Here is a 16,670-nt window from a genome sequence, read left to right as displayed (position 1 = left end):
TTTAACGGCATTCGCTTTTAGACGCTTGTACTTTTGTTCTGTGCTTTAAGCACTGACAACATACCTATTGCATAGCCATAACTCGGCTACGGAGGACAGAGAGAATGGCACACCGTAACAACAACACTCTTTCTCTGCATCCGCACACAAACAGATCCTTCACTTGCCCGCAAAACTACAAATACTTACGCTTTATTTAACTAATACTAATGAGTTACCACATAAAACTCAGCAGAATAGTAGTGACGCAGCCCTGGCCCGGCGTTGGACCGCGTACATGGCTTCACTCGACTCTAACTATGAGGGCCTTCAACCACGTGCGTCGGGCTTCGCCCGACTCTATGTATGAGGGCGGCTTGGGCCTCCGGCCTTCAACCGAGTGCGTCGGGCTTCGTCCGACTCTACGTATGAGCCTTGGACGCCCGGCCTTCAACCGAGTGCGTCGGGCTTCGTCCGACTCTACGTATGAGCCTTGGGCGCCCGGCCTTCAACCGAGTGCGTCAGGCTTCGTCCGACTCTACGTATGAGCCTTGGGCGCCCGTCCTTCAACCGAATGCGTCGGGCTTCGTCCGACTCTATATATGAGGGCGCCTTGGGCGCCCGGCCTTCAACCGAGTGCGTCGGGCTTCGCCCGACTCTATATATGAGGGCTCCTTGGGCGCCCGGCCTTCAACCGCGTGCGTCGGGCTTCGCCCGACTCTATATATGAGGGCGCCTTGGGCGCCCGGCCTTCAACCGCGTGCGTCGGGCTTCGCCTGACTCTATGTATGAGGGTGCCTTCGGCGTCCGGCCATGGACCGCTTGCCTCAGGCGTCGCCTGATTCTAAGTATGAGGGCGCCGTCGGCGCCCGGTCTTGGACCGCGTGCGTCGGGCTTCGCACGACCACACCTCGGACGCTGGCGATCAAATATATAAATAAAAGAGGCGCGTTCCTAGCACACAGTCTAAACTCGTGTAGGTGAACGCGTACTATGCTTGTATGAGTGAAATATGACAGGTCGACTGTTCGCGTTTTTGACGGGCGGTAACTGTGAGGTAGCCGAGAGGGGTGGGCGGCGCTTTCAGCGGGGAGCGGGAGTGGCCATACTGTACGATAGTACTCTTTATCACGCATCTTTATGTGGCACGACTCTATGTATGAGGGCGCCTTCCGGCCTTCGGCCGCATGAAATTGGTCAATATGCTATCTCAGGCTCGGAATAAATGGCTTTGAATAGGTATAGAACTCTCAGATATTTAGAAACTTTTTAGAAAAGTTAAAGGTAGGTAGTAACTTCTTGAATCCATACAACAAATTATACGCGAGTCCCAGAAAACTACCAGTACCTAATGCCAAATGATCTACAACTACAGATGAATATTATACTATGCGTAATGAGATTCTTCTAATTGTTATTCGGCCAGAGAAGCGGTCGGCGCACCGCTGTTGGTCTACCGAAAACGATTGTATTTTTTCTCGGAAAATCAGTCGGGCACCTGCTTTGATCTGTAAGTCGACGCAGATTTCTTTTGGTATCTTTATGATCGTATTGCCTAATAAACAGACGTAGATGTACCTATCTAGATTAAGTTTTAACGTTTTCAACCCTATTCGCGCGATTCATAGTCTATTAACTATTAGGTCCCCGAATAACACCTATTGTTATTCCGGATTCTATTATCCTCTATCTAAAGTCTTCATTTTAATGTCTCATTCAATAATATTTGTTTTTATTATTAGATTTGTTTAAGTTACATATTTTGAAAACTCTTAATCTCTCAAAACAAGACATAAACGCATATAATATGTATATATTATTAATCGCCTTTAAAAGCTCTTCATTTTGATACCCCACTCGATAGATTTCCAAAATATGTTTTTCTAAAGTTTGCGCATTATGACGTAATACGCCCGCCATGTTGAATTTTAAGTGACGTCACATATCCTATGTTCATTGGGGTGACATAAGGATTCCAATGATACATCATTCATTTAAACCGGTTAAGGCATTCAGAAGTTATGGTGGAACAAAGAAACTCACATACATACATACTTACATACTTACAAACATGAACGCTGAAAACAATACACTCTTTTTTGGGGGCAGTCGTGTAAAAATCAGTTCACCTGAACTCCCGGTAGTACTTATGTTTAAATAGTATGTGCGAAATGTTAATATACAAAATCCTAGAATACAAAATATATTGCACGTTACACGTGCGGGAGCGTATATTTTCTGATAAGAAAATCTTCGGTGCGTGGTTTTATGTGCGTTTATAAATCAATCCATCAGCCACACGCCGCTATAATGTGGCTTTTTTACACCTCCGGCCAAGAGCGTTGAAATTCATACGATTTTACTTTAGTATCGAGAAATTGAAAACGGTCTCATATAAACGTTGAGGTTTTGTATATGAATTTATGATATAGGCCTTGGATATTGATATAGGCACTTTTCTCTTAATCGTTTCCTCATTACTGAGGATCATGGTCACTGGAACCCTTAGAACGGACAAACTGCCTCCATCGATTTCGGTCCAAAGTAGCCTTCACCGCTTGGTAAAATTTAGACGAGGAGGTGGCTTCTTTCATTTGGTCAGACCAGCGTGTTGGTGATATAGGCATTTTGCTGTCCAATTAAATGGCAAGAACTATTGTACTAATACTATCGCTGTTGTAGTAACTAAATAGGTATTCATTTAAACTATGAGATCTCTGGCGTCGCGATTAATGCACCCATAATGATTAATGTTCATAAAAATCTACATAACAGATTGTACTGTTTACATCTCCATATATTAGGAATGGTTATAAAACACAATAATAAACATGCCGGTACGTGCTGGTACTTTGTAAAACGTTTTATTTATCCGTAGCTCCAAAGAACCTTTTTACGACACGGTGAAAACTTTCTTTGTTCAACAAGTATTTCACGACGCTCTGCATGGTTATGAACTTACGGTAAAAGCATCTGAAAATATGTAGCATACTCAAAAAAAAGTTGCCACATTGTCGTTTAAGCATAAGGATGCTTTAACAGGTTATTAAGAGCAAATTTAAGCGTCAACGTGGTACCTTATATTTAGAAGCTCGCATATGAATCATTATTCAGAATTTTTATAGCTAGCAGGAACATATGATATTAATGTAATAAAGTTGAGTTTATTGACGTCAGCTCTCGTAAATCTTTTTAATGGCGAAAAGTTATTTGCAAAAGAGCTATCTTTCACGTCGGTAAGACCACCAGAACATTTTAATTTCTATTCTAAAACCGTTTGCTTTGATAAATCTTATATATACGAGTAACTATGTAATTTGTTTTTCTTATAACAAAATTAAGTGTCAAAGACTTGATAACTGGCTATTTAGTATTTATGTTAACAGCATTTCAGGGTTTTTTAGAGTTCCGTGCCACAAAGTGAAAGCAATACTAATCATAGGTAGGTTAATAATTTATTTATACGATACTAGCTTTTGTCCGCGGCTTCGCTCGCGTTAGAAAGAGACAAAAAGTAGCCTATGTCACTCTCCATCCCTTCAACTAACTTCACTTAAAAAATCACGCCAATTCGTTGCTCTGTTTCGCCGTGAAAGATGGACAAACAAACAGACACACACACTATCCCATTTATAATATTAGTATGGATACATAACAATACATTTGACAAGTCATTATCTAGCCACTAATATTAATTTTAAATCTAAAAATTACTTAAGAATTAAGTCATTTCATTAGTACAACTAAGTCCTATAATACCTACCTAGTCATCAAATAATCCTCCAGGAATCATTCCCGGCGCAAAAATCCAACACACGCCTAGCCTCTTTGCCCGTTGTAGTTCTATTGATTGGTGCAGAGGGTCTTCACCAAATTATAATTTATTATGTGTAAATGAATACATTTGCGAATCCCGCAAATACCGGGACTCCGGGCTAAGCATAGACAATCCCACTGAATCCTGCCGGCGTAGCCGAATGGCAATCTTCGACATGAATCGCCGACAGAAATGCAGTCTGGCTCTATAGCGCCAATACGCAAAAGCGATAGAGATAGATAGCTACGAAACGGATATTATCGTGAACGTGTGCGCATTTGGCTACGTACTCTGGTATTATAATGATCATGCAGGTATGCCGTGCTTCGTACCTTCCAATTCATCATCATCATCCTCCTTGCGTTATCCCGGCATTTGCCAGGGCTCATGGGAGCCTGGGGCCGCTTTGACAACTAATCCCAAGATTACAACACGAAGGGTAAACTAGACCTTATTGGAATTAGTCCGGTTTCCTCATGATGTTTTCCTTCACCGAAAAGCGACTGGCAAATATCAAATGACATCTCGCACATAAATTCCGAAAAACTCATTGATGGGAGCCGGATTGGTCGGTGCGGTGGTTCGTACCTTCCAACTAATGGTTAGAAAAAAGCACTGAATTTCTATAACATTTGCAAAAGTCATGACACAAATCGCAAAATGACTGGTTATTTTTATAAAAAATATGTTCTACACTAATGTATTTTTATTTTTATTTTGAAAAGGAAAATATTTATGGCACTTAAAATTAAAAGCTACTGAGAATAAGGAAGTCCTCTTGTCAACTTGCCGTTAAACAATGGCAGCAGACAAAGCTATATTTTCTTGCTTTTAGCTTTTACAGATTTTGCCTTTTTCGTAAAAATAAAGTGCTTCCTGATAAATTTGCTGCAAAAATGTTCCAAATAAGTCTTAATATAAATTTAGAATCATTGATTCAGTAAATTGGCATTTTACGTGTAATTTTACAAAGTATTATTACTTATTTGTGTATCTATTTCATTTCTCAGGACCGCACGAAAAAAACTTGCCTGTTAAATGGCACTGCACTATAATTAATATATCCATGTCAGTACCGGTGCAGATGTAATGCATAATAGTTCAATCAATAAATACAAATTTAATATTCTAATGCTAGATTCATCAGAATGATTAGACTTATATTGACCGGGATATAGACCGATATTTCGACGCAGTTGCATGCATCATATCATGATCACGGAAAACTGCGACAAAAATCAAAAAGGTAATCACGGTCTATATCCCGGTCAATATAAGTCTAATGAAAATAACCGTGAATCATTCAAAACTCTTATCATCAGAATGATGTTAAATTTCGAAAGAAGTCTAATTAAAAAAAAATTGAATATCTACATATTAATATCGATTTATATTTGTTCGTTTTATTTCCCACCAATCCTAAGCACTTCACTATACGACTGAACTTTAACTAGTAGATTCTTACTTACCCTTAAAAAACCCAAGCATAGTTCAGTCGTAAATACATAACTATATACCAAAAACAAATGGCAATTAATATAACGTAAGTATCTGGCACTGATACTTACAATCTTATACTTATACTTATAAGAATGTATAAGAAGATTGTTAATGTTTATCTCATAAGAATTATATTTGAAAAATAAAGAATTGCTGTTACACGATAGACACACATAACACCAATACATACTTGACGAATGGTACACGAGTCTCGCGGCCGGGAAAGCATATATATACCCGCCCCGACGCTCGGAGCGTCACTTGAACACCGACGGCGAGAGAGCGCGCACGCGCTGCTCCCCCATACACACCACCGCAGCAAATTGAAAATAAAAAACTGGAGTTTTTTCTTCGTAACCTGGTAGCCGCCTCCATCTACAGTCAACAATGGTCCATCGAGCCGCGGATATCATCGTGCCAGTATCCAGCAACTAAGAAGAAAGAAACACATACAGTCATCGATATAAACTAGACGAGTAGCGCTAGCCGCGAAAATTTAGTAGGACTGATTTATCAGTTATCGAGAAAAGTAACGTGGGTAACGTAACCTTAACGGTGGCGACCTGGACGACATTCTCCCCCTCCTCAGACGGTCACCTAACGGTGTCAACGACTGTCGTGAGCCTGGGCAGCGGGTCTTCGTGTACGAACGAGAACGTACACCGTGTCACGCAAGTGATACGTACATACTCGGCTGTGTGTGCTGGCACGCAGTGTATCGAACGGTGGATTCTATGCCGTCTAACGGATTGAAACCAGGCTGTTAAGCTGAGGACATTCCCAGTCATCAGTGGGCACCCGTAAGGTACACTGCCACTACCAGAGCAGTTCCGCAAACCTTATCCTATCCTGATCGGATCCCCTACGTTAGTACCCGGTCAGGCCCTAGGGACGATAGGGACCGCGCACGAGTCAACCTATCAGGGGTTGACACGTTGCATAGGGACAGTGAAGTGCTAGGATTGCGTTATTGCCAAGTGTAAACATATACAGTGCCACGTACAAATAATGAGTGTGTAGAGTCACGGGTTGTTATATAAGTGTTATGCGTAGTGGTTAAGTCAATCATAATATAAGTGTTAATTTGTTTTGTTCGTTTTTGATTATTTTTTGTAGTTTCCATTGTATATAGTACTAATTATTTGCACTCATTATATAGGGCGTTACCGTGTGATAGAGATTTGTACGATTCAATCATGAGCGAAAGCGGGAGGGTATTACGATCGGGTAAGCACACGCCGTTAGTAGGGTCTCGTACAAATACAGCTTCCGAACAGGAAAGCGTAAGCGGTAGCAAACGCGCGAATAGTACTGAAACGACAAATAAGAACGAACAGGCGTCACCCCGTCAAAGCACAATGTTGGACGACACGGTTGTGCCAGTGGAGGCACCGCGGCCTACGGTCATCGACAATAGTTCTCACGAGAGAATAACCGAGGCTAGGTTACTAATACTCCGCAGCGAACAGGCCGTGCGTGACGCAGAATTAGCACAAGCTAGGGCGGCAGCGGCTGCCGCCAGTAGCGCATTAGCTCTAGCCAAAGCAGAGGCGGAGTTTGCCGAAGTCTGTACTCGTAAACAGACACCTGCGACGATGAACAAACCCGCACAGGTGTCAGACGTACCCCCGGTACAATGTTGGGTTAACGAACAGGCAAAAATAGAACAAAAAGATACTATAAGACCGAGAACTGCTGTTAGCTTGAACATGTCATGCTCGCTTAAAAGTCTTTGCTTACGGTGGCGTGTTGATCGGGTCGCCACCTTCCCGAATGGAGGTTGAGGGAGGCGATGGCTGAGATACGCGTCATACTCGTGAACGGGTGCTGTTTGTGGAGACTGGTCTGTTCAAGCTTACCTGGGCCACATGTTTTGTTAGATTATTTAACTTTACTTTTGAGCGGATTGCGAGACACTACATTCGGTTCTTGTAAGAATTAAACTTAAGTAAGTAATGTCTTAAGGATGACACTAGAGACCATCACGTTGTCGTTTAATTTAGTTAATTTTAGCTTTTGGACACTTAGAGACTTTATACATCTCTGAGATTTTGATTATATTTTATTTTAAAATAGACTCCTTACTTTAATGACCTTGTTGTCGTTTGATTAAGTTAATGTTAGTTTTTTGGACACTTAGAGACCTTATACATCTCTGAGATTTTGATTATATTTTTAAACTTAATTTGTAACCTTGATTGGCCCTTATTTGTAAACTTGATTTGTTCTTTAATGATTGACAACTAGAGACTTGTACATCTCTTAAAATGTGTAATTTAGCTGTTCATTTTCTGTATTTTTTATTTTTTTTTTGTATTATTTGACAAAGGTTTTTACTTTTAAATATTTTAATTTTATAAAATTTGACTCTTGGAGACGCTATACATCTCCATGGATTATTTGATTAAGTATAATATTTTTACTTGTAATATTCAGTCTTTTACAACTATTGAAGTATTATAGATTTCTTTTATCTTTGTATCTGTTTGCACTTTCTTTATGTATTGATTATAGTTAGTAATAATATGACATTTAGAGACTTTATACATCTCTAATTCTATATCAGTGTATAGCTACTTTGCTTATGATTAATATTTTTAGTTAATATTTCTATTAATTTCATTTGTTTAACTTTAATGAATACTCTGTAATGTTGACATGTAAAAGTGCCCCCGTGGCCTATTTGCTGAATAAATGATTTTGTATTTTGTATTTTTGTATTTTTTAGAAATACGGCACCGATGCCGTATGTAGGTACAAGTAATAAAATAGCAAGTAATGACATTGAATTGTTAGCGCAACGATTTGAGAACGCGGTAGGTAAAGGTAGGCGCGACCCGGTAGTACAACGGCACGTTGCCGAGTTACCCAAATTCGACGGTTCAATATCGGAATGGATAGCTTTCAAGGCTGAGTTCAACGACACTGAGGCTATGTTCTCAGAAGTAGCAAATGTAGGTAGGATTAGGCGCGCGCTACGCGGCGACGCCAAATACGCAGTTAAAGCCCTACTATATACTACGTCGGATCCTTTCGAAATTATGGACATGCTCGAGTTGCAATTCGGCAACCCCGAGGCCTTAGTACTAGCAGAAATAGAAGAGGTCAAACGGTTACCTAAACTATCCGAAGACAATCACAATATCGTATCGTTCGCCGGCCAAGTCGCTAACGTGGTAGCCACCATCAAATCACTGCATCAAGAACAATATCTCATGGCCCCGGAGTTGGTCAATAGGCTAGTCGATAAAATGAGTGTTCTAATGCGACATGAGTGGAATAAACACCGCGTACAAAACCCTAAGGAATTAGGTTTAGTGTCATTATCAAAATTCCTAACAGAGGCCAGCAAAGCGGCAGGTCTAACTGTTACCCACGCATCGCGTAGATCCGCACAGAAAAAGCATAGCGTAAACGCGGTAGCACAGTCGCGACACCGTTCACGCTCACGGTCGACGAGTAGGGAATCGTATAGCGAAACGGAATATTCCTACAAACGTTCAAGTAAACCTTTCATTGCACAGGTCAGTAAAAAACCAGTAGAGAAAAAATCCGTGAAAAATAATAAACCTAAAACACATACGAACGCCCCGCGAGTTAGAGAAAGTAATTCAAATAAATGTACGGTATGCAGCGGCGAACATTATATAACGAAGTGCGCCGATTTTTTAAAGCTTAATGTTGACGAGCGATGGACGAAAATGAAGGAATTCAAATTATGCTACAGATGTTTAGGGCCGTATCACAGACGCTTTAATAAATGTAAATACGTACCGTGCGGAACGGGCGATTGCGAGGCGGCACATCATAAATTACTACACGGCACTAGAAAAGAGAGCGAAACCCGCAAAGTGCAGTCGTCCATAAGCCACTTACACGATAAAGATACCTATTTAAAGGTTATGCCAGTCGAAGTAAGCGGGCCATTGGGCTCCGTACAAACATACGGGCTTTTGGACGAAGGGGCGGGGCTTACTTTAATAGAGCGCCATATAGCCGACCAAGTTACGCCTAGAACGCGTTCGTGTGAATTATCTCTAAATACAGTAGGAGACAATACTCTGGTAGATAACGAGTCGTGCGAGGTAAACGTGTCTATTCGCGGACTAAAGAGCGAGAACGTAAATAATCTTACGGCATTTACAGTCGAAAAGTTAGGATTACACCCGCAAGGAATAAATAAAGAAGTGTTAAGTAAGTGCGCTCATCTCGAGGAACTACGAGACGAACTCACATACGCTACGGGTATACCTACTGTACTTATAGGCCAGGATAACTGGCATTTAATTGTTACTAGAGAATTGATAGAGGCCGACGAGAACCTGCCCGCCGCATCCTATACCAAGTTGGGCTGGGTCCTTCACGGCGCGGAAGCAAAACCGCGAAAGTTAATAGCAACAATTAATCACGTATCTCGTCGCGACGAACAAGATACGCACGAATTAATAAAACAACATTTTAACATAGAGTCGTTAGGAGTAGAGCCTAAAATAAACAGATCCGATCCTAATAACCGCGCTTTCGAAATCCTAAACGCAACATGTAAAAAAATACAGGGCGAAGATAGGTACGAAGCAGGATTATTATGGAAAACGGACAACGAAACTCTACCTAACAACAAAGACAAAGCAATGAAACGGCTAGTAAGTTTGGAAAAAAAACTAGACAGGGATGACGGGTTAAAGGCAGAATACTCTCGACAAATACAAAACCTCCTAGACAAAGGGTACGCCGAAAGAATACATAAGCCTAACACGTCTCCCAGGGAATACTACCTTCCACATTTTGCCACTTTCCATCCTCAAAAGGGTAAACCTAGATTAGTATTTGACGGAAAATGCAAAATGGCGGGTAAAAGCTTAAACGAAGCACTATTGGTAGGACCAGATTTACTGCTATCATTGTTCGGTGTGTTGATACGATTTCGCGAAGGCAAAGTGGCCGTCATAGCGGACATAGCCGAAATGTTCTTACAAGTTCGCGTAATAGAGCAGGACAGAGATAGCCTCCGATTTCTATGGAGGGGAGATAGGCGCGAAGGCCCGGCCGATGAATACCGAATGACTTCGCTAATATTCGGCTCCGCCTCTAGCCCTACTATCGCACAGTTCGTAAAAAATAAAAACGCAGAAGAACATAGTGAAAAATACCCACTAGTAAAAGAAACTACGCTAAATAACTTTTACGTAGATGATTTATTAGCCAGTTTTGACGACCCGCATGTCGCACGCACGTTAGTGAACGATATTGTAAAAATACACGCAAAAGCTTCCTTTCATTTACGCGGGTGGGCTTCTAACGTTCCCGAAGTTCTAAAAGACGTAACCGACATCTCTAGCAAAGAGGTATCGGAATTAGGGAAGCACGAATGCGAACGAACGTTAGGCCTATTATGGCATAATAAACAAGATAAACTAGGGTTTAACGTAAACTTTCGCAACACACCTAAAGAAGTACTGGAAAAAGGCGTCATACCTACCAAACGACAGGTGACCTCGGGGGTAATGAGCTTGTTCGACCCCATCGGTCTTATTTCTCCCATTACGGTAACGGGAAAAGTACTCATTCAAAACATATGGCGTACGCGTAAAGACTGGGATGAAAAAATCACCCCCGAAGATCACCAATTATGGTTAGAATTCATAAATAACATGAATAAATTGCGCGAATTAAAAATAGAACGGTACGTTCCCGCGCCGAATCGAAAGGTCGTAACTCATACTTTTTGTGACGCGTCAGAAAAAGTATACGCGGCCGCGGTATACATGGTAGGTACGGACGAAGAAGGGAACAAACAAGCCACTCTAGTAGCCGCGAAGGCAAGGGTTTGTCCTTTGAAACAAGTGTCAATACCTAGGCTCGAACTGCAGTCCGCTACGTTAGCTAGTAGATTAACCGAATCAGTAAAAAGAGAATCTAGTTACGTCATAGAAAAATCATATTACTGGTCAGATAGTTTAACGTGTCTGTCGTGGATAAGGTCGGGACCTCGTACATTCAAAACCTTCGTCGCACATAGATTAGCCGAAATAGAGGAGACTACCTCGCCAGAGGATTGGCGATGGGTGCCTACCTCACTAAACGTAGCCGACGACGCCACACGCGGCATACCTAAAGATTTCGACGCCAACCATAGATGGTTTCGTGGCCCAGATTTTATAACACAAGACAGTAGTTCGTGGCCCGTAGAAAAGCCCTCGGCACAACCGTTTCCACCAACAGGAGAAGAACGCGTACAACAGAAGGTAAATGTCGTTAATAAAAACAAAACTTGCGTCTGCTTGCCCGACATAGATAGATTTCCTACCTATAAACGATTATTACGCGCGTCCGCTTACGTACTATCAGCAGTTGAATCGTTCAAGTCTCTCATACGCGGCATAAAACTTACACTCACTACAATGAATGAAAAACTTAAGATTGCGGAATTGTTATTAATCAAACGAAGTCAGAGAAAATCATTCAGAGAGGAAATCGCCAACATAGAGGCTGGGCGGCCTATATCAAAGGGATCACCGCTGAAGAAGCTCGCCGTGAACGTCAGCAAACATGGAATTCTACTACTAGATGGGCGCACAGATCGAAACCAGTGCATACCAGTCCTACACGCAAAAGAAGCTCTAACAAAGTTACTCATAGCACACTACCACGCTTTGTTTAACCACGCAAATCATGAAACTGTCATCAATGAGCTACACAAACAATTTCATATAGTAGGACTGCGTAGTGCCATACGGTATATTAGCAACACATGCCAATGGTGTCGCGTATACAGAGGTACTACCCACAAGGTGCCTCTGGGCGATTTACCTGCTGAAAGGCTTACCGCTAATCAACCTGCATTCACAGCTACAGCGTGCGATTACTTCGGACCTATGACAGTTACAGTAGGCAGACGACATGAAAAAAGATGGGGCGCACTGTACACTTGCCTAACCACTAGGGCAGTACATATAGAACTAGTGCCTTCCCTATCTGCATCATCTATGATATTGTCACTCAGACGCATGATGGCTCGTCGAGGTCAACCTACTGTATTATATACTGACAACGCTACCTGCTTCATAGGGGCCGAACGCGAGATAGCTGAAGCATTAGCAGACATAGAAGAAGAAGTGCAGTCGTTCGTAACAAATAAAAACATAATCTGGAAAAAGATACCTCCTGGCAATCCAGAAGCAGGAGGATCTTGGGAACGACTGGTGGGTGCTACCAAAGCTGCTCTTCGCGTTACACTGAAAGAACGGCATCCACCGGAAGAAGTGCTACATACCTTACTTCTAGAAGCCGAACATATCATCAACTCTAGACCACTTGTTCCAGTCCGATTAGATGACCGTCAGACGGCTCTGACGCCCAATCATTTCCTGATAGGAAGGTCAAACGCCATGTCACCATTCGGCGTATTCACCGACATTCATCTCACAGAAAAATCATGGAAAACGGCACAAGCTCTATCAGATATGTTTTGGGATCGATGGACAAAAGAATACCGTCAAACGCTAAGACCAAGACGAAGCCCCAACGATCCCAAGTACGAAAATATAAAAGAAGGAGATATAGTCATCATAGCTGACGGCACTATGCCTCGTAATACCTGGCCACGCGGCAAAGTAGTAAAGACGTTTCCTGGTCCAGATGGGCGAGTACGAGTTACAGAAGTTGAAACCGCTGCAGGAAGAATTCGTCGCCCAGCCTCACGACTTATCGTTATAGGATTTACTCCGTTGTAACTGTGTTAAAAACACGTAGGGGGGAATGTCGTAAATAGCCCCAAAATATAGGTAAATAACGATCTCGTAGGTTAGATATAGGATTACATAGATTTAAGATAATAAATAATAAAGAAATATCGATTTATATTTGTTCGTTTTATTTCCCACCAATCCTAAGCACTTCACTATACGACTGAACTTTAACTAGTAGATTCTTACTTACCCTTAAAAAACCCAAGCATAGTTCAGTCGTAAATACATAACTATATACCAAAAACAAATGGCAATTAATATAACGTAAGTATCTGGCACTGATACTTACAATCTAATTAGAATATTAATATATATACTTATAAGAATGTATAAGAAGATTGTTAATGTTTATCTCATAAGAATTATATTTGAAAAATAAAGAATTGCTGTTACACGATAGACACACATAACACCAATACATACTTGACGAATGGTACACGAGTCTCGCGGCCGGGAAAGCATATATATACCCGCCCCGACGCTCGGAGCGTCACTTGAACACCGACGGCGAGAGAGCGCGCACGCGCTGCTCCCCCATACACACCACCGCAGCAAATTGAAAATAAAAAACTGGAGTTTTTTCTTCGTAACCTGGTAGCCGCCTCCATCTACAGTCAACAATATTCTACATACAGATTGGTCCCATTTCTATCAAAACCATTGAGGAATAAGTAATAAGTAAAATTGGTGAGCATTAGACTTTTCGTTCGTCGCGACATCTATTGACAAGTAGCAGTACTGATAATTTACGCTAGTTGACGCGTGATTGACGCGTGATTGTCGCTAGATGTCACTTAACTATGCCTATACAAATAACCTGCATTTACTGATGTATGGCTGAGAAAAAAATACAACCAGTTTTCATGTTCGTTCAACAAGTTTTTTGGTTAAAATAGCGCCTACGTGCTCTTTGGTTCAAAGAACAAGCTTTACTTGTCATTTGAATCGGCAATATATTTGAATCAACAAGTCGATTTTATAAAAACAACCTGACACATATTGTTTTAAACATACGTTTGGCTGATTCAAACGGATAAACCGCAACAAGTCGAACTTGTTAAATTCACAATGCAAATTTCTCTCAGTGTGGAATTACAACTCTTCCCTTACTTATTCGTCTATGATCAAAACCTAGTTCTGATAATGAAAAATTGAGGGAGTTTCTCAATCCTGATGATATACATAAATGTATAGTGACTTTGATAGTTTTATCAGAGAACTAGCGACCCGCCCCGGCTTCGCACGGGTACTATACCTACATGTAAACCTTCCTCTACTGTGTGAGAAATCTAGCAGACTTCAAATATAATAGGACTCACCTGATGTGGTTCTGAATGCCAGCTTCCAGGGGGCCCCCAATCCTTCGATATTTTAGACATATGTCCACAGGCTGTGTGGCACGTAGAAATCTCCTTGTGATTCGTGGCTGCAGCGTATTTTATAATAATTATAGGCTCAAGCTTCCGAGGAGCGAGCTAGCGGCGGTTAGGTTCAGTTTAGAAGAAGTGTGTGTGGTAACACTGAGCTTCAGTGTTGCTCGCTTTGATAAAAGCGTTCTGTTTTAGGTTTGTCCCGTTTTGAAATCTGCTATTCGACTAAGTTTTAATCGATTTAAAATTAAGACATAAAAAAAATGTAATACTTGTGCGTACTCATAAAAATACGGAACATATACCGCCGACCATAAAATAATGCGTTATTTTATCTAAAAACTAGAAAAAACTATGCTAACTTAGGGCTAAAACATGTAATGCTCTACCTAATTAATGCCTATTCAACAGGCAAAGGGCAGACCTTAACGACAGGTCGCTTAGTAAGAGTATTACCGATGCGTACAGTTACGACTCTGGTAATACCGTCGGCGCCGGGATGCAATTGATGCACGCGCGCGAGACGCCATTGCAATGGTGGTAGTGTGTTATCTATCAACACGACTACAGAACCCTCTCGGAGGGACGTGTTAGTATTGTCGTGGAACCATTTACCTCTTGGTTGTAGCTGGTGTAAATATTCTACGCTCCAGCGTTTCCAGAAATGTTGAACGGCTTGTTGAATAACCTGCCATCTCGCGAGGCGGTTTGGATTGTCGTTAGACAAGTCAAATTCAGGTAAAGACGTTAATGGTTCCCCGATGAGGAAATGTCCAGGAGTAAGGGGTAATGGATCAGTGGGATCATTACTAAGTTGACACAGAGGTCTTGAGTTCAAGACGGCTTCAATTTGACAACGTAGAGTGTTAAATTCGTCCTGTGTAAGTTTCAGTGTGCCTATGACACGATGTAAAGTGTCGTTTCAGACTACCTACGGCTCGTTCGACGAGGCCGGCAAAGTGCGACGCATACGGAGGGTTAAATTGCCAGGTGATTTGCATGTTAGTCAGCTGGTCATTTATAGTAGTCTGATTGGACTCGTTTCGTAGAAACGTATAGAGTTCAGATAGATACCTGTCACAACCTACGAAGTTCCGTCCGCAATCGGAACGAATAGTTTTACAATGCCCGCGTCGGGATATGAACCTACGCAATGCGTTTAGAAAGGATTCGGTTGATAAATCAGGGACTAGTTCCAAATGGATTGCCTTCGTCGATTGGCAAACGAATACACACACAGTCATATGATTTGAAAATTTTCGCGTTGCGAAGTTTACTTGATTTAAGGAAGAAGTGTCCCGCGAAATCAACTGAGGTATTTAAGAAGAGACGAAGTGATCGAACCCTAGTACTAGGCAATTGAGCCATTGACGGCTGTGGCGCAACAGGTCGAGCGCGAATACATGATATACAGCGTCGCGTACGCATACGTACTGCATCGCGAGCACACAGGATCCAGTAGGTCTGTGCGAGGGCAAACTGCAAAGTTTGAGGTCCCACATGTAACTGTGTTTTATGATAGAAATCTATAAGCAGATTTGTAAAATGATGTTTCTTAGGAAGCAGAATCTGATGTTTGGCATCATACGGTACATTAGCCCGATTTATTCTACCGCCGACCCTGAGGAGTCCGGCATCGTCCAAGAAAGGCTTCAGTTTTTGAAGACGTTTGGTACATCGGTCGTCGTCTTTGAGACGAGAGATGTCTTCAGGAAAGGAATCACTTTGGACAAGTGATATTATTCGACTGAGAGCTTGTTTCGTCTCAGGAACAGTTACATGTTTAGTCGTAGGATTCTCATTTTTACGACATTTGTTTATGAATCGTAATACATAAGCAGTGACGCGTAGCAACCTTGGAAGCGATGAAAATCGCTCAATGAACTCTAAGCTATTAGGTTCATTGATTTGAGTGAGAAGAACATGCTTGCGACGTTCTTCGTCGGTGTGGCATATGACGTTAGTCTTAGGCCACTCGGACTCATTTTTACTGAGCCAAGCAGGTCCCGTGAACCATAGTTGATGGTTCAGCTGAGATGGGAGAACACCACGAGACGCGGGGTCTGCCGGGTTATCTGCGGACTGAACGTGGTGCCACTGTGAGGCAGGCACGTTGCTTGTTGTCTCCGCTATGCGGTTAGACACGTATGTCCGCCATTTGTCTGGAGACGAACGCAGCCAGGCAAGAGTTATAGTGGAATCGGACCAAGCGTAGACTTGGTCGAACGATATTCTACTGCTGTAAGCAGTGAGGAC

The 16,670-nt window shown here is 41.9% G+C and overlaps 1 protein-coding gene across 1 annotated transcript; it reads left to right on the top strand.

Moving 5' to 3' along the window:
* The first annotated feature begins 6,235 nt into the window (after positions 1-6,235).
* LOC125224727 lies at positions 6,236-13,474 on the top strand. The gene is made up of 2 exons (XM_048128166.1): positions 6,236-6,988; positions 8,027-13,474. Exons 1-2 carry the CDS (start codon positions 6,493-6,495, stop codon positions 13,027-13,029), a joined length of 5,499 nt encoding a protein of 1,832 aa, XP_047984123.1. The 5' UTR covers positions 6,236-6,492; the 3' UTR covers positions 13,030-13,474.
* Positions 13,475-16,670: the final 3,196 nt, after the last annotated feature.

Source organism: Leguminivora glycinivorella, chromosome 3 (genome assembly GCF_023078275.1).
Source record: "Leguminivora glycinivorella isolate SPB_JAAS2020 chromosome 3, LegGlyc_1.1, whole genome shotgun sequence".
Classification (NCBI taxonomy): Eukaryota; Metazoa; Arthropoda; class Insecta; order Lepidoptera; family Tortricidae; genus Leguminivora; species Leguminivora glycinivorella.
Note: the sequence above shows the minus strand (reverse complement) of the source record. Positions and strands in the feature narration are given on the sequence as shown.

Bases quoted from the DNA above. Each gene is read 5' to 3' on its own strand.
- LOC125224727 (XM_048128166.1), top strand. From the start codon at position 6,493: ATGAGCGAAAGCGGGAGGGTATTACGATCGGGTAAGCACACGCCGTTA. The intron at 6,989-8,026 runs CTGCTGTTAGCT...TATTTTTTAGAA, and splicing joins AGATACTATAAGACCGAGAA to ATACGGCACCGATGCCGTAT.